Below are 23,233 nucleotides of genomic sequence, written 5' to 3'. Positions count from 1 at the left end.
CCTTAAGGTTTTATCTAAACAATTACAAAAATCCATAGAAAACTTCAAAGATTAGTGCCATGAAAACCCATATAGCCTTCATTTGGGTTCACTAGGTGTTTTTTTTTTTTTTGCCCCATTTGGTCTCTCCCTCCCTCTCTAGAGTGAGACGGATATATGTAGATAGATTTCACAGGAAACCATTGGAAAATAAGCGGCAGATATCTGGACACTCACCCTCTGAATGCTGTCCTGAGAATGAGGACCTTCCCTGGGTGACCGCTGGCCTCCTGTCACACTCAGGAAGTCTAACATTGGTGGATAAATCTAATATTTAAATTTCCCCAGCTGTGCCAGTAACAGTCGTAAATTTTTTTTTTTTTTTTTAATATTTTATTTTTTTAATTTTATATATATATATTTTTTTATTTATTTATTTTTCCCCTAAAGCCCCAAGCGATAGTTGTAAGTCATAGTTGCACATTCTTCTAGTTGCTGTATGTGGGACGTGGCCTCAGCATGGCCGGAGAAGCAGTGCGTCTGTACGCGCCCGGGATCCGAACCTGGGCAGCCTGCATCGGAGCGCACGCACTTAACCGCTAAGCCACGGGGCCGGCCCCAATTTTTTTATTTTCTGATCCAGGATGCGCTCAAGGATCTTGTGTTGCATGTATTGTCCTGAGTCTCCTAAGCAGACGCCGCCGTGCACCCTTCAGTCACCTCACGTCACCTTGTCACCCTCATGCATACGAACACACAGCCCCCAGGCCTGGAGGTGAAGCCCCTGACACTGCTCGCTGGGCCCAGCCTAGCCTGGCGTTGCTGACCTCCTCAGCCCTTTGCAACCATATGGGGGGACCCCGCCCACAGCCTGCTCCCCTCACCTCGTGCTCTCGCCCTCCCTGCGTCTCTGCCTAGAACTCCTTCCTGACCCCTGGGAAACCAGCCTGAGAGTCTCCCGGCAGGAAGCCTTCCCTGGTTCCTAGGGGAGAGTGAGTGACCCTCTCTGGACCCTCACAGCCCCGGCCTGCCACCACCTTGCCCACCCCCACTGCTGGTGTCTGTGTAAGGGGACCCTTCTGTCCCCATCCCCTCAGCAGGCAAGGAGCTTCTGAGAGGCAGGTCCCAGCTAGCTGGTCCCCTTTGTCTGCAGCAATGACATAGGGCTGAAACCCAGGACTCGGGCTGGGGGTGAAGGAGTCAATGGGTGAGGAAGATGAGGCCTGTGAGGGCCAGCCCAGCCCAGGAGTGGGCAGAGCAGGCCACTAGACTAGCTCCTGCCCCCAGGACAGCCACTCACTGGTGGGAGGCCTGGTGGGCCTCAGGCGTGGCGGCCCGGAGCCTGCTGAAGCTCCACCAGATCCGCTTCAACATCCTTGTCACTGGGCAGGTAGGGGCCAGGCTGGGGGTAGGTGGGGCAGGGGCGAGGGGTGGAAGGGTGCGACAGCCACAGCCAGAGAGGCTCAGCCTCAGGCAGGGAAGTTCCGGCTCATCCCCACAACCCTCACTCTGGGCACCAGAGTGGCTTGGCTGGGGGTGGTGAATCTGGTCAACGTGGCTCATGCTGGCTGCCGGCAAGCATGTGCCCCCCGAGTGCAGCTGAGCCCCTGTGCTGACATGAGTCTCAGGGTGAAGGCTGGGGAGGCGGCAGGATGGCAGGTTGGGGGCCAGGACGTGAGTCTGTCCTGCCTCTCCCAGCTCACCTTCTCCTGTGACCTGCTGCTGTTGTACGTGGATGGGGAAGCCCATTTCCCCTGGAGGACCAAGTCTGAGGAGGGGAGCTGCAGGCCTGCCTGGACCCTGGGCCACACTTTGGAGGATGGTGGCTGGAGCTCCGGCCTGCTGTCCTCATCTGCAGGCAAAGGCCCCAAAGGGCACTGCCAACCCTGAGCAGAGCTGGCTTTCCCACCCCCACACCCGGCTGCCCAGGTGACTTAGAGGGGGCCCAGCACCTGCCCCCACTGCTGCTGCTGGTCTCCAGGGTGGCCCTGGCACCCACCCTCTGGCACATTCCTGTGGCCTGTGGCCTTTCTCTGCTTGTTGTGGGGTGGGGGCTGGGAAGGGTGGGGGCCCTGTCTTGGGGACTCATGGATGAAGCTCTAGCAGAACCAGGGCAGGGGCTGGGGGGAGAACTCCATCCTTCAGCTCTCAGACTATACCTTCCCAACTCCAGCCAGGGTGCTGTCTGGGACCACAGAAGCCAGTTTTGTCTAGAGACCTGTAGGGGAACACGATACAGGGTCTGGTCCAGTGGGGCTCCTGCTGGGTCTGGGTCTGGAGAACGCTCTCCCAGTCTGTCTCCAGTGTTCCCAGCAGCTCCCCACTCACCAGCTGTCCCCACATTGGTTTTGGTCGACTCGGGCCCTGCCTGGCTCCCAGCCCTTCTCCCCCTGCCAGCACTCCCCTCACAGTTGAGCCCCTCCCCTCTCAGCGGCCCTGCATGGGGGTCTGTGCAGCCACAGTCCAAGGCAAGGGAGAAAGAAGCCTGACAAGAGGAGTCGTCTCAGCTGCTCTGGGGCTGGGTTCCTAGGGCAGGTCCCCTCCCAGCTCTGGGCCTTATCCATGGAGCGAGGAGTATGGTGGGCAGACGATCTGATGCCTTAGGACCCCAGGCAAGGGCAAAGGCACCTCTTTGTCCCAAACCTGCTCAGCTTGTGAGGACCAGCCCCTTCCTGGTGGCAGCCCTCAGGCTGGGATAGAGGAAAGGTGGAAGGGCTGAGTTGGTGGACATGGGGTTCTTTGGGACCTTCTATATGTCTCCTTGGTGACCCCCAGCCCACTGCCCTGGAACCTGCTCACCGAGCTTCCTGGGAGCCATGGGGTGGGAAGGCTGAATAGCTGGACACATATGTCACTACTGCCCAAGGTCACACCTGAGATCGTGTCTGGGCAGCTGCCCACCCCAGCCTGAGGCAACTGCATGGGGACCACACTCTGACGAAGACTCCAGGGGCTGGAAAGAATGTCCCTAACAGAGGACATGGAAGGCCCCCAGCAGGCTGGCCTGGTTCTGGCTTTGGAATCCCACCAGGCCTGAGTCCTGCCTGCTGGAGAATTTCCCCGATCCCCCGGGACCACGCTCAGGAGGAGAGGGATGGGGGCTGCCAGAGCCAAGCCCTCTCTTGGTCCCAGGGCAGGGACAGGGACTTGGAGGTACCCACTCCAGGGAGAAAAGGGGCTGCCTTCTCATGGGTCCCTGGTGACCAGGGGCATGGTGGCAGCTTGCTGGTGGAGGGACATGGACCAGGTTGGGGAGGGCCAGGGCTGGGGCCCAGGCTGGGCAGTATCTGGAATCATCTGGCCCCTGGAGCCTCAGCAAAGCCTTGGGGTCCCTGCTCCTCTCAATCCCCAGAGCCGAGTCCATGTGAGGCGGGTTCAGAAGGGCCAGGGTGAGAGAACACGGCCCTGAGCCTGGTCATTGGAGCGGGGTCACGGGTACCTGGTTGTCCTTGGGGCCCAGAGAAAGCTGAGGTCAAGGCTGCAGAGAGCCGAGGAGTAAAGCTGCCAGAGACAGCAGCTTCCTGTGTGGCCCTTCCAGGCAGGAACGGGGAGGGGGAGGCGTCTGTGGTAGACGTAGCATGGCCTTAGGGAGACCAATGGGAGTGCAGGGTGGGCCTGGGGACCCCCAAAGATGGGGCCCCACCGCCACCAGGTGGGCTGGAAGGTACCTGGAGCAGGCCCAGGCGCTTGTGCACCCACCTGCATGCGTGTGTCCCATCCCAGGCATTTATCACAAACCCCTGAGGGGCGGGCAGGGAGAGAGGCAACTGGGGAGCTGCGGGCAGCCCTGAGCTTGGAACCAGCTGTGTCTCAGTCTGCACGTGGGTGTTCACCCCCAGGGGAGCCGTGTGGCCTGTGCCTGAGAGATGCGTGTACCCGGGCAGGTGGGCCTCTATACCCAGGGCAGGCCTCAGGCACGTGCCCTGCTCTCTGGGAGCCCTGGGAAGCCGAGGGAACACCGGAACTCCACTGTCCTTTCTAGGCGGACTCCTTGGGGTACAGGCTCTGCTCTCTGGATCTGCCCCCAAGGGGATACGGGGGTAGCCTGGGAGGTGCCTGATCCCGCCCTGCCAGGCCCCCTCTCTGCCTGGTGTGTGTAGCTCCCCTCTGAGCTGGGCAGAGGACATGGCCTGAGGGCCGGACCCTGAGACCTAGGCCTGGCCATGTCCCTGACTCAGGCTGTCCCACGGCTGGTGCATCCCCCTTATGGAACTTTGGCATCTGTATTCTGGACTGGGGACAATCACTTGGTTCTTGGGAGCAGGTGAGGACTCAGTGCCACAAAGAACACCACAGTGGAGACGGTGACAGACCACCTGGCTGGCTGAACAGTTATTATTGTGGATCACTGGGTCTGCAGGCCTCTTCTCTGCTCGCCCTACTCCACCTGCCCAGGTAGCTGGAGTTGGTCATAAACTGGAAGGCGCTGGGCAAAGAGTCCACCACACCAGTACTGACCAAAGCCCACTCCCAAGGACTCGAAGCTTGGCACATGGGCTAAGGTCCTGAGGAGCCCCCGGCATTGGCACCCCTGGAAACATGAGCCGCCCTGAATAGAAGAGGCTGCCAGCCAATGGGGAAGGGCAGGCAGGCCCCCAGCGGTCCTCATGGACTGGCAGGCTGCTCCGTGTGGCCAGGATCCTGGGCCAGTGTCTGACTGAGGGGCTACAGGGCCTGCACCGTCTCCTCCAGGCTGCTGCGTGGGGCAGTCAACCTCGGCCGCTCCCGCTGGTTCTCCTTGCTGTGCCGGATGCCGTAGCCAAAATACACCGTGAGTCCTGCAAGGGTGGCACAAGCCTGAGGGGCAGGTCCCACCCCTGCTTCCCTGTTGGCCCTCCTCCTGCAGCCCACCTGGTTCCCAGCCTGGCCCCCACTCACCAATCAGCAGCCAGATGGAGAAGCCCAGCCAGGTCAGGGAGCTCAGATGCAGCATGAGGAAGATGTTGAGGAGGATGCTCAGGGCTGGAGTCAGGGGCACCAGGGGAACCTGAGGGACAAGGGCAGGGCTGGGCTGGGCTGTGGGAAGGTCTGCTGACCCAGTGCCTGATTTCTCAGGAGTCCACAGAGCCTTTCTCTGCCTCTGGAGATTCTGGAGACAAGGACCCACTCATCATGCAGAAAGAGGGGGATGGGGGACTGGCCTCCCCCGCCCTGTGAGCCCTGGTGCACCCTGCCATGGCAGAGGAGGAAGGGGTGAGGGGAGCTGGCTGGGCTGAGAGTGATGGGTGCTGCTGGAGGAAGTACCTGGAAGGTGTCCTGCCGGCGCTGTTGCTGGTGGGCCCCCAGGACAAGGAGACTGAGCAGAAACATGACAGAGCTGAGCAGGAGCAGCAGGGTGTACCCCCAGAGAGGGAGGTGCAGGGCCGAGTCCCCGAAGACCAGCACGCAGTCCAGAGTGATGGCCGAGGCCACCAGGACACCGAGTGCCCAAGCCACGGTGGCTCCAGGCCGGCACCCACCCAGGAAGCCAAGGTAGGATCTCAGGGCTGGTCGCAGCTGCCCAGGCTCAGGGGCTGAGGCCTGCTCTGTGCCCACCAGCTCCGTGTGGCCTGATGAGTCATCATACTCCCTGGCCACGGAGCCAGGGCTGGCTGGGCCCGAGGAAATGGATGGAGGGCACTTTTGGAAGCGTAGCACCATAATGCTGGTGGCCATAAAGGTATAGGTCAGCAGTACACCGAAGGACAGGAACTGCACCAGTGCCTCGAGGTCCAGCAGCAGAGCCAGGAAAGCCATGAGGACCCCGAACACCAGGATGCCCACCACAGACACCTGTATCCGGGGGTGCACGTGGGCAAACACCTGGAAGATGAGCCCATCGACGGCCATGGCATGGACCATGCGTTGCAGGGAAAAGAGGTTGTTGATCAGGACAGTGGTCATGCCTATGGCAGAGGGTGGGAGACTGGTTAGCACAGTGAACAGGCCATCCAGGGGTCACTGCTGGGGGCCAGGGCATGGGTGGCCCCTTGGGAACATGGGCATGAGCTTGCCTGGACTCGCAGAGTGAGCCTGAGTGTGTGTGGGGTGCTGGACTGTTCCCCCTCACCTCCCAGGAATGGAACATACCACTTTAGGTGACAGAGCCACTAGAGAGTTTGCCAAGGGCTGAGTCCCTCTGCCAGCAAAGGACCCGGAAGCACGTGCCCAGAGCTCACATTCCATGTACAATTGGGAGGGGCGGTGAGTAGGTCCCTCTCAACAAGCCTGGGTGGAGAGTCTAATCATTAGCACCTTCCTGGGCCCATGATGCAACTGGGAACACAGGCCCAGATGGAGATGTGTTCCCTGGGAGGCTTAGGGCAGGGCCCCACCGCCCTGTCCCCTCCCAAATGCCCGGAAGGGCCCCTTACCACAGATCGCACCAGCCGCCACGATGACGCCCGCCCAGCTATAGCCCCGCTGGTAGAAGGCATCAGCAAGCGCCGAGTCAGGGTCCAGGCTGTGCCAGGGCACCATGAGGGTGAGCACAGTGGAGGCGAGAATGTAGGTGCCAGCTGCTAGGCCAAGCGAGATGACAATTGCTATAGGCACAGATCGCTGCGGGTTCCGGGCCTCCTCGCTGGAGCCAACAATGACACCAAAGCCCACAAAGGTGTAGAAGCAGGTGGCGGCACCGGCCATGATGCCGGAGAAGCTGAAGGGTGCAAAGCCCCCTTCCTCAGCACTCCAGTTGTGCGGGCGGGCCAGGACAAACCCCAGGATGATGATGAAGAGGACAATGACCAGGTTGATGGCAGAGAAGGTGCGGCTGAGCCAGGAAGAGACACGGGCTCCACAGGGGACGAATGCGGAGATTAAAAGTAGGATGGCAGCAGCCAAGAAGTCTGGGTACTGGGCCAGGAAGGGCACCTGCCAGATGCCCACATGGGCCTCAGTGAAGCTGTGGATGCGGTGGCTGAAGATGACGTCCAGGTGGCCACTCCAGGTGTGGGCCATGGCAGCACCAGCAATGAGGCACCGGAGGAGAACGATCCAGCCAATGAGGAAGGCCCACAGCTCACCCATGGACACGTAGGTAAACAGGTAGGCACAGTCCCTGCCAGACGCACGTGTCCCAAACTCTGTGTAGCATAGGGCTGCCAGCAGGAAGGCCACGGCAGCCACAGTGAAGGACACGACCACCGCAGGGCCGGCCATCTCCTTGGCCACGGTGCCCATGAGCACATAGAGGCCGAAGCCCATCATGGTACCCACACCCAGCAGGGTCAGGTCCAGCGTGGTCAGGTGGCGCCGCAGCGACGTCTCCCTGGTGGTCTCCTCCACTGTCTTCAGCCGGTTCAGCTTCTGGCAGAAGCGCACCAGGCCCGCAGTGCTGGGCAGTCCCCGGGCCATGGTGGGCAGCTGAGAGGAGCACCAAGCCAGCTGCCGGCACCTACAAGGGTGAGAGGGAGTGACAAGCTGCCCTGCTGGGTGCTGACTAGCCCTCAATCCTTGCTCTGATCCTGCCCTGGGGACCCAAGCCTTGAACCACTGGCCAGTTGGAGGGCTGGATGAGGCAGGGGTCAAGGTCCATGAGCAGGGTGGGCAGGAGGTCACAGGAAGCATGGAGACCACTTTGGCCTGCCTCCCAGGCAAGTGAGGGGCCCTGGTAGAGCTGGACCTGAGCGTGTTTGAGAGGGGCTCTGAGGGTGGGGAGTGGGCAAGCCCCACGGAGCCCAGCTAGGAACCTCTCCAGTGGTCTGGGATCCCAGAAGAGAGTGGAGACCCGAGGTTTCCCAGGAGCTGGGCCAGGCCTCCAGGACCAGGAACAGGAGTGTTCTGGCAGAGGCGGCCACCTGCCCTCAGACAGCAGTGCTCATCACCCTCCTCCCCGCCCCACCAGGCTAGTGTATCAGCCCACGCTGCCAGGAGTGCGGGCTGCCCTGGGCCACGCGCCTGAAGACAAGGCCCCGCACCCTGACAGGCCACCACCATGCCACTGACACATCTACTTTCACTGTGCCCCTGTCCCCAGTACCCGAGCCTTCACCTCCTCTCTGGCCTGAGTCTGTCCCCACAGGAGTTGCTGCCACTCACCTTCTGTCACCATTGCTGCCACTGCTCTGTGCCTACCCCCACCCCTGGGGACATATCCAGAACTGGGCACCACCTCCAGGTCCCACAGGTACTCAGCACACCCTACCCACACCTCACACTGTCAAAACCAGAGCTCACTGGATTCTAGGGAAGCCCTATTACTGTGCCCGCTTCACAGATGTGAAAACTCAGGCCACCAGGTAAGTGAGTAGCCCAGATGACTGGGGCGGCCTTGGGAGGCTGGTGAAGGTTAAGGTCCAGGTCTAGGGGTATATCTGGAGCCCTGCGCTTTCCCTGCTGCAGACACTCTCCTTGATCCCTCATCCCAACACATGTACTCCACCAGCTGGGCACCATCCAGGCCCCTCAACACTGGGAAGTGTGGGGGCTGCGGGATTCAGGCAAAACTCTGGTACGAGGAGGGTATGAATCTGGCTGAGAGGCCCTGGGCAGTCCCTGACCTCCCAGCACAATGGGATGGCAGGAAGCCACCCTCATCCATTGACAAGGGAGTGCCTGGCTTTGGGGAGTGTTCTGTGAGTTGGCAGAACTCATGCTGGCTGTTCTGAGCTTCTAGCTACAGACAGTGTCCTGAAAGGAGGCAAGCAGACTCCTGGGGACAACTACAGCCCTCCAGCCTGGAGCACCCTAGGGCCCCTCAGACACCAATGGCAGACCCCTCCTAGCCCAGGAGCACCTGTCAAGCATGGAGGACCCTGGGGGAGCCTAACAGCAGTTCCCCACTTGTGGATATCCGTGAGAATATCATGGACTGAGCACCTACTCCATGCCAGTCCCTGCATCACAGGAGACACATCACGTGTCTCATCACGTGACCATCACAAACCCCCCTCAGTCTTATTTATTCCTGGAGGTGAGGGATCTTTGTCCTTCTGCTCCTCCCACTTCTTTGAAACTGGAAAGGTTGGTGTCACAGGGTGTGAACTTGTTTACAGCAAAATGATGACAATCTATCAAAGCAAAGCAAAACTAAAACAGACATCCTCTTCCCCTAGAACTTCCATGTTTTCAGGTTTGTATGTGGTTTGTGGAATAAGATTTTAGGGGCACCTGCAGGCTGTCTGCATCAGTGTGCTGGTGACAGGATGGTGGACTCCCAGACAAGATGGTGCCACTTAGAACACTCTGCCTTAACCAGTCCCCTTGCTCCTTCTGATATTTGGCTGATAGTGTCTTGAGGAACTTCTCAGATGGGCTCCCACTTCCTGCAGGGATGACATCTCCCGTACCTCGCTCCTTGTGGCCTAAACATAACTGAGCAGATGTTCCTTCTTCTGAAATGCCTTCACAAAAATCCAGAAAAATGCATTTCCAACCAAGAGGGTAGGGCAGTTTCATAACAGGAGCTCCCCCAAGGCCTTACGGATGACACCTGAGAGCTGGTGTGCAGGGTTTCAGAGCACTGACTTCTTATCTACCCAGAGAGGGGCTCTCACCACACCTACTTTCACAGGCACCAACATCCAATGGATATTTGTGGCCAAGTGTGGTTGACGCAGTCAACTGTAAACTTTCAGGGACGTGGCTGGGCCAAGTGCTGGACCCCACTGAGCAAGGCAGTTACATAGAGCAACACCATGAAGATGCAGTGAGAGGGAAGCCCACTGCTGGGTCTGCCTCTGTGGGGTAGGGTGTGAATGAGGAGTAGGTGGTGTGTGGGGCATTGGTGGAATGTGTAAGGCCTCTGCAGTGGGGTGACTGGGTCTGCTTCAGGGGGTTTGGGTGCATGCACAAGGCAGGTCTGTGTGTGTGGCCCTGTGGGTGGTGGGGCTTGTCAGCTGCAGAAGACTTGTGCTTCTCAAACAGCCACATAGGGGATTGGCCCCACCTTTCAAAGTCTGAAACAACTGGCTGCTCCCATGCCTGGGGCCAGCCCCACTCAGCTACATCCTGAAAGAGCTGACAAGAGCCTTGCAGACCAGAGGCCTACAGCAACCACAAGCCCCAGAGCCTAGCAACCAGCCATGCTGGGGGCCTACTCACTTAACAGAAAAAATGCAACAGGTATGTGCTATTAGACCTTTCAACCAACTGTGCTGGGGCTCCCCACACCCAATAAAGTGACTGAGGTCCACTGTAGCCACATGCCGCTGAACCTTACAACCAGCTAGCTAGGGGGACAGCCTAGCCTCCCTGGGCATCTGCAGCAAGAGCAACCCTGCCACAACAGAAGGACACATACAGCCCACACAGCAGTCACTCTTGGAACATTTGGAACTGGTGATGAGAGGGAAGCCCACTGCTGGCCTCATAAGGCATCTCTTACATAGGGCCACCTCTCCAAGATCAGGAGACGTAGCTGACCCACCTAATACATAGATATAAGCACAGAGAAAGAGGCAAAATGAGGAGGAAAAGGAATACATTCCAAGTAAGGGAACAGGACAAAACCCCAGAAAAATAACTAAATGAAACAGAATTAAACAATCTACCTGACAAAGAGTTCAAACAAAAAGTCATGAGGATGCTCACTGATCTTGGGAGAAGATTGGATGAACTCAGTGAGAATGTTAACAAAGAATTGGAAAATATAAAACAGAACCAATCAGAAATGAAGACTACAATTCTGGAAAAGGAAAAATTCATTAGAGGGACTCAACAGCAGAGTAGATGATACAGAAGAACAGATCAGCAAGCTGGACGAAAGACTAGAGGAAATCACCCAAGCTGAACAGACAAAAGAAAAAAGAATTAAGAACAAGAACAGCCTAAGGGACCCTTGGGACAACATCAAGCGCGCTAACATTCATATTATAGATGTGCCAGAAGGAGAAGAGAGAGACAAAGGGGCAGAGAATCTATTTGAAGAAATAATAGCTGAAAACTTTCCTAACCTAAGGAAGGAAACAGACATCCAGGTACTTGAAGCACAGAGAGCACCAAACAAGATGAAATCAAAGAGGCCCACACCAAGACACATCATAATTAAAATGTCAAGAAGTAAAGATAAAGAGAGAATCCTAAAAGCTGCAAGAGAAAGGCAACAAGTTACATACAAAGGAAACCCCATAAGGCTATCAGCTGACTTCTCAACAGAAACCTTACAAGCTAGAAGGGAGTGGCACAATATATTTAAAGTGCTGAAAGGAAAAAAACCTACAGCCAAGAATACTCTACCCAGCAAGGTTATCATTCAGAATGGAAGGAGAGATAAAAAGTTTCCCAGACAAGCAAAAATTAAAGGAGCTTATCACCAAGAAACCAGTCTTACAGCAAATGCTAAAGGGACTTATTTAAATGAGAAAGAGAAGACAGCAAATAGGAATAAGAAAATTATCAAAAAAAAAAAAGCAATAAAATCACAGGTAAAGGCAAAAATACAGTAAAGGTAGATCAACCACCTATAAAGATGATATGAAGGTCAAAAGACAAAAGTACTAAAATTACCTATTTCCATGAAAAGAGGGTAATGGAAACACAGAAAAAAGAGTTTAGATATGCTATCAAAAACATAAAATGTGGGCGGAGAGGAGTAAAAGGGTAGAGCTTTTAGAGAGAGCTCAAACTAAACAGACCATAAACAGACTGCTATATATGTAGGTTACTACATACGAACCTCATGTAATCACAAACCAGAGATCTATAATAAATACACAAAAAATTAAGAGAAAGGAAACCCAAAGATAATACTAAAGAAAGCCATCAAACCACAAGGGAAGAGAGCAAGAGAAGAAGAAAGGAACAGAGAACAACTACTAAAACACCCAGACAAAAAGGAACAAAATGGGAATAAGCACATACTTATTAATAGCTACTTTAAACGTCAATGGACTAAATGCTCCAATCAAAAGGCACAGGGTGGCTGACTGGATAAAAAAACAAGACCCATATATATGCTGCATACAAGAGACACACTTCAGACCTAAAGACACTCACAAACTGAAAGTGAAGGGATGGAAAAAGATACTCCATGCAAATGGCAATGAAAAGAAAGCTGGGGTAGCAGTACTCATATCAGACAAAATAGACTTTAAAACAAAAACTGTAACAAGAAACAAAGAAGGGCACTACACACTGATAAACGGAAGAATCCAACAAGAGAATATAACACTTGTAAATATCTATGCACCCAACATAGGAGCACCTAAATATATAAAGCAATAATTAACAGACATAAAAGAAGAAATAGACAGTAACACAATAATAGTAGGGGACTTTATCACTCCACTTACACCAATGGCTAGATCATCCAAACAGAAGATCAATAAGGAAACACTGGCCTTAAATGACACATCAGACCAGATGGACTTGGTAGATATATACAGAACATTCCATCCAAAAACCACAGAATACACATTCTTTTCAAATGCACATGGAACATTCTCCAAGACTGATCACATGTTAGGCCACAAAACAAGTCTCAATAAATGTAAGAAGACTGAAATAATACCAAGGGTCTTTTCTGACCACAACAGTGTGAAACTAGAAATCAACTACAGGAAGAAAATCAGAAAAGCCACAAATATGTGGAGATTAAACAAAATGCTACCGAACAACAATTGGGACCATGAAGAAGTCAAACAAGAAACCAAAAAATACCTGGAGACAAGTGAAAATGAAAATATGACATGCCAGAATTTACGGGATACAGCAAAAGCAGTTCTAAGAAGGAAGTTTATAGCAATGCAGGCCTACTTCAACAAACAACAAAAATCTCAAATAAACAATCTAACAGTGCACCTAAAGAAATTGGAAAAAGAAGAACAAACAAAGCCCCAAATCAGCAGAGGGAGGGAAATAATAAATATCAGAGCAGAAATAAATGCAATAGAAACTAAAAAAAACAATAGAAAAAAAATCAATGAAACCAAGAGCTGGTTCTTTGAAAAGATAAACAAAATTGACAAACCTTTAGCTCGACTCACCAAGAAAAAAAGAGAGAAGGCTCAAATAAATAAAATCAGAAATGAAAGAGGAGAAACTAAAAGGGACACCTCAGAAATGCAAAAGATTATAAGAGACTACTACAGAAAGCTATAAGCCAACAAATTGGATAATCTAGAAGAAACGGATACATTATTAGAATCATACAACCTTCCAAAACTGAATCAAGAAGAAATAGAGAGGGCCGGCCCTGTGGCTTAACAGTTAAGTGTGCGCGCTCCGCTACTGGCGGCCCCGGTTCCGATCCCGGGTGCACACCGAGGCACCTCTTCTCCGGCCACGGCTATGTCCCACATACAGCAACTACAAGGATGTGCAACTATGACATACAACTATCTACTGGGGCTTTGGGGGAAAAAAGGAGGAGGATTGGCAATAGATGTTAGCTCAGAGCCGATCTTCCTCAGCAAAAAGTGGAGGATTAGCATGGATGTTAGCTCAGGGCTGATCTTCCTCACAAAAAAAAAAAAAGAAGAAGAAGAAATAGAGAATTTGAATAGACCAATCACCAGTAAGGAGATTGAAACAGTAATCAAAAACCTCCCAAAATCTAAAAGCCCAGGACCAGACAGCTTCCCTGGTGAATTCTACCAAACATTCAAAGAAGAGCTAATACCTATACTTCTCAAACTCTTCCAAAAAATTGAAGAGGAGGGGAAGCTTCCTAACTCATTCTACGACACCAACATTACCTTGGTACCAAAACTAGACAAGGATGACACAAAAAAAGAAAACCACAGGCCAATATCACTGATGAACATGGATGCAAAAATCCTCAACAAAATACTAGCAAATTGCATACAACAATACATTTAGAAGATCATACACCATGACCAAGTGGGATTTATTCCAGGGATGCAGGGATGGTTCAACATCTGCAAATCAACCAATGTGATACACCACATTAATAAAAGGAAAAATAAAAATCACATGATCATCTCAATAGATGCAGAGAAAGCATTTGACAAGATACAGCATCCATTTATGATAAAAACTCTGAATAAAATGGGTTTAGAAGTACCTCAACATAATAAGGGCCATATATGACAAACCCACAGCTAATATCATTCTCAATGGAGAAAAACTGAAAGCTATCCCTCTAAGAACAGGAACCAGACAAGGATGCCCACTTTCACCACTCTCATTTAACATAGTATTGAAAGTCCTAGCCAGAGCAATCAGGCAAAAAAAAAAGAAATAAAAGGGATCCAAATTGGAAAAGAAAGAAGTGAAACTGCCACTATTTGAAGATGACATGACTTTATATATAGAAAACCCTAAAGAATCCACCAAAAAACTTTTAGAAATAATAAATGAATATGGTAAAGTTGCAAGATACAAAATTAACTACAAAAATCAGTTGTGTTTCTATACACTAACAACGAAGTAGTAGGAAGAGAAATTAAGAATACCATCCCATTTACAATTGCAACAAAAAGAATAAAATACCTAGGAATAAATTTTACCAAAGAGGTGAAAGAGCCATACACTAAAAACTATAAAACATTGTTGAAAGAAATTGAAGACGACAAAGAAATGGAAAGATATTCTGTGCTCTTGGATTGGAAGAATTAACACAGTTAAAATGCCCACACTCCCTAAAGCAATCTACAGATTCAATGCCATCTCAATCAGAATCCCAATGACATTCTTCACAGAAACATAACAAAGAATCCTAAAATTTATATGGAACAACAAAAGACCTCAAATAGCCAAAGCAATCCCAAGAAAAAAGAACAAAGCTGGAGGCATCACATTCCCTGATTTTAAAACATACTACAAAGCTATAGTAATCAAAACAGCATGGTACTGGCACAAAAACAGACATACAGATCACTGGAACAGAACTGACAGCCCAGAAATAAAAACACACACCTATAGACAGCTAATCTTCAACAAAGGAGCCAAGAACATACAATGGAGAAAGGAAAGTCTCTTCAGTAAATGGTGTTGGGAAAACTGGACAGTCATGTGCAACAGAATGAAAGTAGACCATTATCTTACACCATATACAAAAATTAACTCAAAATGGATTAAAGACTTGAGGGTAAGACCTGAAACCATAAAACGCCTAGAAGAAAATATAGGCAATATACTGTTTGACATCAGTCGTAACAGTATCTTTTCGAATACCATGTCTAGTTGTTGGGCATTTGGGTTGCTTCCACATCTTGGCTATTGTGAATAATGCATAAATCTCTTTGAGTTATTCATTTCGTGTCTTTGGGTATATATTCAGTAGTGGAATAGCTGGATTGTATGGTATTTCTATCTTTAATTTTTTGAGAAATCTCCATAGTCTTTTCCATAGTGGCTGCACCAGTTTGCGTCCCCAGCAGCAGTATATGAGACTTCCCTTTTCTTCATGTCCTCTCCAACATTTGTCTTGTTAATTATAGCCATCCTGACAGGTGTAAGGTGATATCTCATTGTAGTTTTGATTTGCATTTCTCTAATAACTAGTGATATTGAACATCTTTTCATGTGCCTGTTGGCTGTATAACTTCTTTGGAAAAATGTCTGTTCATATCCTGTGCCCATCTTTTAATCAGGTTGTTTACTTTTATTGTTGTTGAGTTTTATGAGTTCTTTATATATTTTGGAAATTAACCCCATTTTCCTGGACGGATAAATGATGTGCAAATATTTTGTCCCAGTTGGTTGGGTTGTCTTTTCATTTTGTTCATAGTCTCCTTTGCATTGCAGAAGCTCTTTAGTCAGGTGAAGTCCCATTTGTTTATTTTTTCTTTTGTTTCCCTTGCTGAGGGATGAATGGATAAAGAAGGTGTCATATATATATACTATGGAATACTACTCAGCCATAAAAAGAGACAAAATTGTGCCAGCTGTGACAACATGGATGGACCTTGAGAGTATTATGCTAAGAGAAATAAGCCAGAGAAAGACAAACACCATAAGATTTCACCAATATGTGAAAGATAAACACATGGATAAGGAGAACAGATTAGTGGTTACCAGAGGGGAAGGCAGTTAGGGGAGGGCAAAAGGGGCAAAGGGGTACATATGTATGGTGATGGATAAAATCTAAACTATTGGTGGTGGGTACAATGCAGTCTACACAGAAACTGATGTATAATAATGTACACCTGAAATTATACAATGTTATAAGCTAACATGATCTCAATAAAATAATTAAATTAAAAAAATATATATATCCAGAATCTGACCTATTCTTACCACCTCCACCACCACCACCACCACCACCACCATCTTCTCTCTCATCTGCATCACTGCACCGGCTTCCTAGCAGGTCTTACCCTGCTCCCTCCTGTCACCCCTACATTATTGATTCTTTGGGCAGTGGCCAGAGGGAATTTACTGAGAACATTTACCAGCCGGGTGGCCCTGGGCAGGTTATTTCACTCCCCTGAACTTCAGTCTCTGCATCTAACCAAGAGACAAAATAATAGTACTTGCCTCATGAGACCGTTGTGAAGATGAAATGAAATAATAAGAGGACCTGGCATATAGCGGGGGGGGAAGCCAATTATAATGAAAATTCCCCTCTCCTCCCTCCTATACTCCCCTATATCCCCAACTCCCTGTCCCTGACTCCCCAGATCTGTTGGATCTCTGGGCCCCTGGTTTCAACTCCCACTCTCAAGACTTAGCTCCTCAGCCAGTTCCCTCAGATCCTAAAACCCCACCTTCTCCAAACAGCACTCAGCTGCCCATTTTCCCTTCCCTCTCTTTAGCAGACTTACAGGGGCACTCAGGCCTGCCCTCCAAGCCAGGGGCATACAGGTCACTTGTGTAAATGCTGAAAGCCAGGAAGTGATTCGGTAGAAGCAGCCAGGAGAGGCAGGAAGGCTGGCTTTGCTGTCCCTCCTAAGTCCTCCTACTGTCCAGGGCTCTGTCGTCAGGCTCTGCCAGCTTCAGGCATTCCTACACAGTGTCCACTGTGGATGTGTCCTGGACCTACACTACAGAGAATTCATGACCCCTGGACAGCAGCCAATCTGTTAAATTACAAAACTCTCCTACCTCCACTGTCAGAAGATCCTACTAAATTTAGAGAGAAGTTAGAAGGATTAGTGGCTATTCATAACCCCACCACAGAGATCTTGACTGGCTGCTAAGGGGCGATCTTCCAGCCCAGGATTACACTGTAGTTATCAGATAGGCCAGAGGGTCCCCTGGAGGAAACCCCTCTAGTAGGGGAAATAGATGGCCAGACCCTCTCCCAGGCCCTCCTGCAAATGACCAGGAAGTGGCGCTGCTAGAGTCTGATATCCAAGGTTTAATAGGAGTGACTTTAGAGGCGGTCCTCCTAAAGTTAATTGGTCAAAAATTGAACTATGCTCTCAGAGTGAGGGGAACATCCAAAACCGTTTTTTGAATGTTTCATACAAACTTATTAAAGGCACACTGCATTAAACCCGGAAGCCCCAGAGCACAGGAATCTCCTAATTTCCGCTTTAGTAGGAAATTTTCTTCCTGATACAAAAAAACAAATTCAAAATAGTGTGGTTGGTTGGTCAGCTGTTAAGTGTAATAATGGAGGCTGCTACACAATTCTTTGAAAATAGCAGGAAAGCAAAAGGAAAAGAGAACTAAAAGCAACTCTTCTGGCTTTACAATTTGAATCTTGAGAGAAGCAAAAACGTAACTCTTGAGAGTAAATTACAGCCCACTCAGAGGCCTCCCAATTTGCCTCCAGACAATGGCAGGTTTTGTAAGAAGCAAGGAATCGGAAAAGAGATAGTCCTCCTCTTAAGAGCAGGGAAAGTTGAAAAAATACTCCCTCCCTTGGCCCCAGCACTATCAGAAGGCTCCGTTTTCTCATCCTGAGGGGCATTTCCCCCTTAAACGACGGGGTCAGCTGATCCTCAGTGGCACCCTGAGCCTACTATTAAACATAATATAGAGGATCAGGTACTAGATTTCTTAATTGACACTGGTGTGACTTTCTCCACTATCCCTTCAGAGGATTGATCTCTACCTGTCACATCTGATTCTACTCAAGCTGTTGGAGTCTCTAGGCAACCTGTTTCATGGCCCATATCTCAGCCCACTCCAATATCTTTAGGCCCCTTGACATTCATCATGCCTTTATAGTCTCCCACTGTTCACCAGCAAACCATTTTGGCAGAAGTTTGTTATGTAAATGTAATGCCACTAGAAATTGTGATGAGAAAGATGTTTTTATCTCCCTGCCTTCAGACAAAACTCCAAGTCTCCTACTTTCCTTGCTGGAAACTCATCCTGATTTAAATTCTTCTGAAGACGAGGAGTCTTTAAAAGATGTCCCAATTTGTCTTTGGGCTACACATGCAAATGAGGTAGGATTGTTAGTGCAGAACACTTGCACTTGGAAAAACAATGAACCTTGCCCATCAGTAGCCCCATAACCACTCTCCAGAGATGCAGAGCAAGGAATTGAATGTATACCAGACTCCCTTCTGCAACAGGGTGCACTAGTTTTTATTTCCTCACCATGTAATTCTCTAATCTTGCCAGTGAAAAAAGAAGCTAAGTTGGACTCAGAGGGGAGCCAAATCTATAGATTTGTACAAGATCTCAGGCCATAAAGTCTTGTGGATTCCTCAGCATCCCTGGTCCCCGATTCAGCTGTCATCCTGACCTCAGTTCCTGCAGGTGCAGCCTGGGTGACAGGAGTTGACCTATGTTCGGTGTTCTTTTCAATGCCTTTGCACCCTAACTCACAAGTTCTTTTTCCATTTACATTTAAAGGGAGGTAATTCACATGGACTCACCTACCTAAGGGATATTGTGAGTCTCCCTCAATAGTTTCCCAAATCCTTACAGCCGACTTGGATTCTGTAGTCTTTACTCAGGCTCCACTCCTGTTCAATACGAGGATGACCTTCTACTCTGTGATCAAACTCATCAGGGAGCCCTTAAAGACTCCCTCGTTCTCCTGAAAGCACGAGCTGCTCGAGGCCATAAACCCTCCAGATCTACACTTCAGTGGGTGCAAATGACTGCTACCTACTCAGGACATGAGCTGTCTCAAGGCATTCAAAAGGTGACCCCAAACACCTTGAGTCCATTTTGTCCATCTTTCTCCTCAAAATGAAAAAAACAGCTGTGTAAATTTCTAGGGGCAGCTGGTTACTGCCCCAATGGATTCCTAATTCTGCAGCCCTTGCTAAACCTCTGTGTGCTGTTCTCCCAGATATCACCCCACAGCCTGTTTCCTGGCCTTCAGAACCATCACACTCCTTTGAAGCCTTAAAATTAGCTTTGTCCACACCCCTGGGCTCTCGGCTTACCTAATTTTGACAAACCTTTTCATCTATACTTCCATGGAAATAATGGAATTGCTGCAGGCATTCTAGGACAATCTTTTGCCTCTCAGATATGTCCTATAGCATATTTCCCATGCCAACTAGACCCTGTGGCATCAGGTATGTCCCCATGCTTATGTGCAGCAGTCACACCTGCCACCCTGACTGACAAAGCCAGTACTCTAACGTTAGGCTCTCCCGTTCATCTCTATGTGCCCCATACTCTGTCCGCTATTTTGCAAGTTCACAAGGCACCACACCTCTCTACAGGGTGACAGACCACCTATGAGCAGGCTCTTTTAACTAACCCTTCCACCATCTTACATCCTTGTAACACTTTGTTTTATTAATTTTTTTCCCCCCAAAGCCCCACTACATAGTTGTATGTCACAGCTGCACATTGTTCTAGTTGCTGTATGTGGGACGTGGCCTCAGCATGGCCGGAGAAGCGGTGCGTCGGTGCACGCCCGGGATCCGAACCCGGGCCACCAGCAGCGGAGCGCGAGCACTTAACTGCTAAGCCACGGGGCCGGCCCTCTTGTAACACTTTGAATCAGCCTCCTTATGACCCCTCCCTGCTGACAAAGAGGCCCACTCCATCCCACACAACTGCCCTGCAGCTACAGAAATGGTCTCAAAGCCACAAGAGGGTCTCTCAGACATCCCTTTAGACACTCCAGACTGACTTCTGCATCGTGATGGCTCCTGTAAGTGGAATTTCTGGGGAATCATAATAACTGGTTATGCCACAGTTTCCCCCCATGAAATGCTTGAAGCTTGTTCTTTGCCCACTGTAAAATCAGCCGAAGCTGCTGGACTCATAGCTCTTTCTAGAGCCTGCACATGAGCAAAAGGGGAAACTGCCACTCTTTACACTGACTCCAGGTATGCTTCTGGAGTCTGCCATGCTGTTGGCAAAATTTGGAAATCCCGTGAATTCTTAACTTCCACAGGAACTCCTATTGCTAGCAGACGCTAATTGCTGCCCCATTACAAGCTATTCACCTCCCTTCTCAAATTTCCACTTCTCCATCCAATTTTTAAACCTACCTTAATCTCTCACTGATATTATTATCAGGAAAATGTGCGAGAATCAGAAAAAGACAATTGGATACAAAAGGGCACCAAACAATGATCAGGTGGATTAGACACGGGACCAAACGGACTTCCTATAGCTCCTTTTCCTTTGGCTTTTTGGCTTGCACTTATCTCCCCCTAAAGGGGACATATGTGCAGACGGGGGATAGTTAAGGAACTAAAAGACAATTGGTTTTGCCCTGCCTGGCATTCACAAAATTTCTGAATCAATTATTTCCCAGTGCACTACTTGCCAATCTCACCGACTTTCTGGGAGAAGTCAGTGTACCCCAGGAAGCCCTCCCAGGCCCACACTGCCCTTTGCGGCACTCCAAATGGACTTTATAGACATGCCTTCAGCTTTAGGCTATTCTCACTGCTTGGTTATCATCTGCATGGTGAGTGGATGGACTGAATGCTATCTGACTAGACATGCAGATGCCACAACAGTGGTAAAGAAATTAATGACTGAAGTTATTCCTTGTTTTCGCATTCCTTTATAGATCTAATCAGACCAAGGAGCTCATTTTACAGCAGATAACCACTTGCTTGCAGAAACTCTGGGTACTCACTAAAATTTCATACCCCATATCACTCTCAATCATCAGGGCAAGTGGAATGTAAAAATCTAGACGTCAAAAGGACTTTAGACAAGGTCTGTCAAGATACTGGACTTAAATGGCCAGAAGCACTGCCCTTGACCCTTATAAAGATCTGGAACATTCCCAATAGGAAACATGGATTGACTCCTTTTGAAATAGTTTTTGGATGCCTGATACCTACTGGCATCTCTAAACCTTCCATTCCTGGATTAAGTGAATATTATGGGAACTTTAGTGAATAATTTGATGCTATGACTAGCCATAGACAAGAATTAACTAGTATACTTGAAGCATATCAATGGGTAAAAGAGGCATGGCCTCCACCTTCTGACAGGCCTTGCTATCCTTTTAGACCAGGAGATTGGGTGTACATCCAGGTCTTTATTTTATTTATTTATTTTTTTGTGAGGAGATGAGCCCTGTGCTAACAACCGCCAATCCTCCTCTTTTTTGCTGAGGAAGACTGGCCCTGGGCTAACATTCGTGCCCATCTTCCTCCACTTTATATGGGACGCAGCCACAGCATGGCTTGCCAGGCAGTGCATCGGTGGGTGGCCGGGATCTGAACTGGCGAACCCCGGGCCGCTGCAGCGGAGCGCGCACACTTAACCACTTGCGCCACTGGGCTGGCCCCCATCCAGGTCTTTAGAAGAAAAAATGTGCTATCACATCGCTGAGAAAAACCTTATGAAGTCCTACTGACCACCTACACTGCCATCAAAATAAAGGAAAAGTCTCCCTGGATCCATGCAAGCCACACCAAAATAGACCCAGAACATCACTCTCAAGACAACTGGGAGACAGTTCCCACAAGTGACCTTAAACTAAGGATTTCCAGGGCCAATTCCCAGATCAGAGAAGCAGCCAGACTCACAGAGTACATAGATTTTCCCAAGATCATGGATCAAGAAACCTTGCTTTCACCTACTTTCCCCCTTGCTTTTAAAACTCCCTACACACGCACACACGCACACACACACAACAACCCCTTTCCTATTAACGAATATATATATTCCTCTTCATTATTTATTAGAAAGCTGATTGGAGAGTGTTGGTGTCTGTCTGTCTACTTCCCCTCTCTAAGTTTCCCCTCTGGGCTCTTTTCCAATCTGTGTCTCACTCTTACTAACCCTCTCTTTCTCAACAGGTCGAGCACAGACCAAACAACCCCTTATGCCAGTTTACCAAACCCTGGCCATGCTAACTAGTCAGTCTGACTATTGGTTATGTCAACAGCTAGAGAGCACAAAAGAACCTGAATTTGTCTCTGTTCCTGCTGATGTGAACACCTGGTGGACTAAGTACAGAAGATGGGTGAATGACAGGGTATGGTATCCACGACAAGGAAAACATCACTCTGCCTCTTCTCCTGGTGAGTCACTTGGGCCCCAGAAAACCTCTAAGAAGCTCAAGGACTGTCCCTTGCCCAGATAAAGATAATAGGTGAAAACTGTTGCTTTTGCATTGAAAGTAAACATGACACGGGACCTTTCCTGGGTGACATAGCAGGACAATACTGCAATCAAACTCTGGTTTGATTCCCCAGGTGGATCTTCAAACCTCTCAGGGAAATCGTAAGTGACTCCAACACTACTCCCTTCGGCACAAACATTTGCCAAATCACCAAATGTTTTGGATGGCTTATGAGCCACCCTTGTACAACTTGGGGTATAGCAGCTGCCCACATGGTTAAGCTGCCCAAAGCCACAAACTATATACGGGTGGGTCAAAACTCTAGACTCACTGGGTCAGGTGACAGGACCAGGCTTTATAGCCGCCAAATCAGAGTGCAGGCCACCCGTACCAGCTATTCCACAATGTGTTCTGCCGTCTCAGATTGACAGGAGTGCATGGAAAATGGAGATGCTTAGGCACTAATACTACCAGTGGCAAAGGTCATGGAATACTCCAGACCCTGGGAACTACAGGTTCAGTTCTAACCTGGCCTGTAAACCACACTGGTCTTTTTATTTTATGTGGCAACAAAGTATAGAAAGGGTTTCCACCTAATTGGGGAGGATGATGTAGACTTGGACAACTGGCCCCTTCTGTCACCAGATACTCCACCCTAAATGCCAGCCACACAGCAAACTTCAGTTCCTTTGTTCATAAGATTGTGCCACATAAATGCCCGAGTTGAGAAATCATAGAGAATCTGCTTGTGTATCACAAGTCCAAGTTCTTTTCAGCATCGAGAGCCTTATTCTCCATCTTTGGAAATTACAAGTTGGAAAAGGAGATCTTAAATCTCTCCACAGTAATGGAACAAGAGTTCAAACACCACTCTGGTGGATCAGAATTGGCCACTCCAAAATGTGTCTGTTTGACTTGATTATTTTTAAAGATTAAAGACTATGAAGGAAACTTTGACCTCCCCCC

General features: G+C 49.6%; 1 protein-coding gene across 6 annotated transcripts in view; it reads right to left on the bottom strand.

Moving 5' to 3' along the window:
- Positions 1–349: 349 nt before the first annotated feature.
- Positions 350–23,233, bottom strand: part of LOC101392859 (cationic amino acid transporter 4-like) — a 51,428-nt gene continuing 28,544 nt past the window's right edge. For 5 of the 6 annotated variants that reach the window (XM_087423887.1, XM_087423886.1, XM_087423885.1 and 2 more), the window contains 4 exons: positions 6,333–7,354; positions 5,224–5,864; positions 4,858–4,966; positions 350–4,776 (listed from right to left, as the gene is read on the bottom strand). In XM_087423887.1, the coding sequence (XP_087280013.1) occupies positions 4,358–4,776; positions 4,858–4,966; positions 5,224–5,864; positions 6,333–7,314 (2,151 nt within the window). In that variant the 5' untranslated portion in view covers positions 7,315–7,354 and the 3' untranslated portion in view covers positions 350–4,357. The remainder of the gene's footprint in view (positions 4,777–4,857; positions 4,967–5,223; positions 5,865–6,332; positions 7,355–23,233) is intronic. The other variant, XM_087423891.1, reaches the window with a different exon arrangement.

The sequence above is a fragment of the Ceratotherium simum genome, chromosome 35 (genome assembly GCF_057802395.1).
Source record: "Ceratotherium simum simum isolate JZ-2026a chromosome 35, ASM5780239v1, whole genome shotgun sequence".
NCBI classification, from domain to species: domain Eukaryota; kingdom Metazoa; phylum Chordata; class Mammalia; order Perissodactyla; family Rhinocerotidae; genus Ceratotherium; species Ceratotherium simum.
The sequence above is the reverse complement of the archived record's forward strand: the minus strand, read 5'-3'. Positions and strand labels throughout refer to the sequence as shown.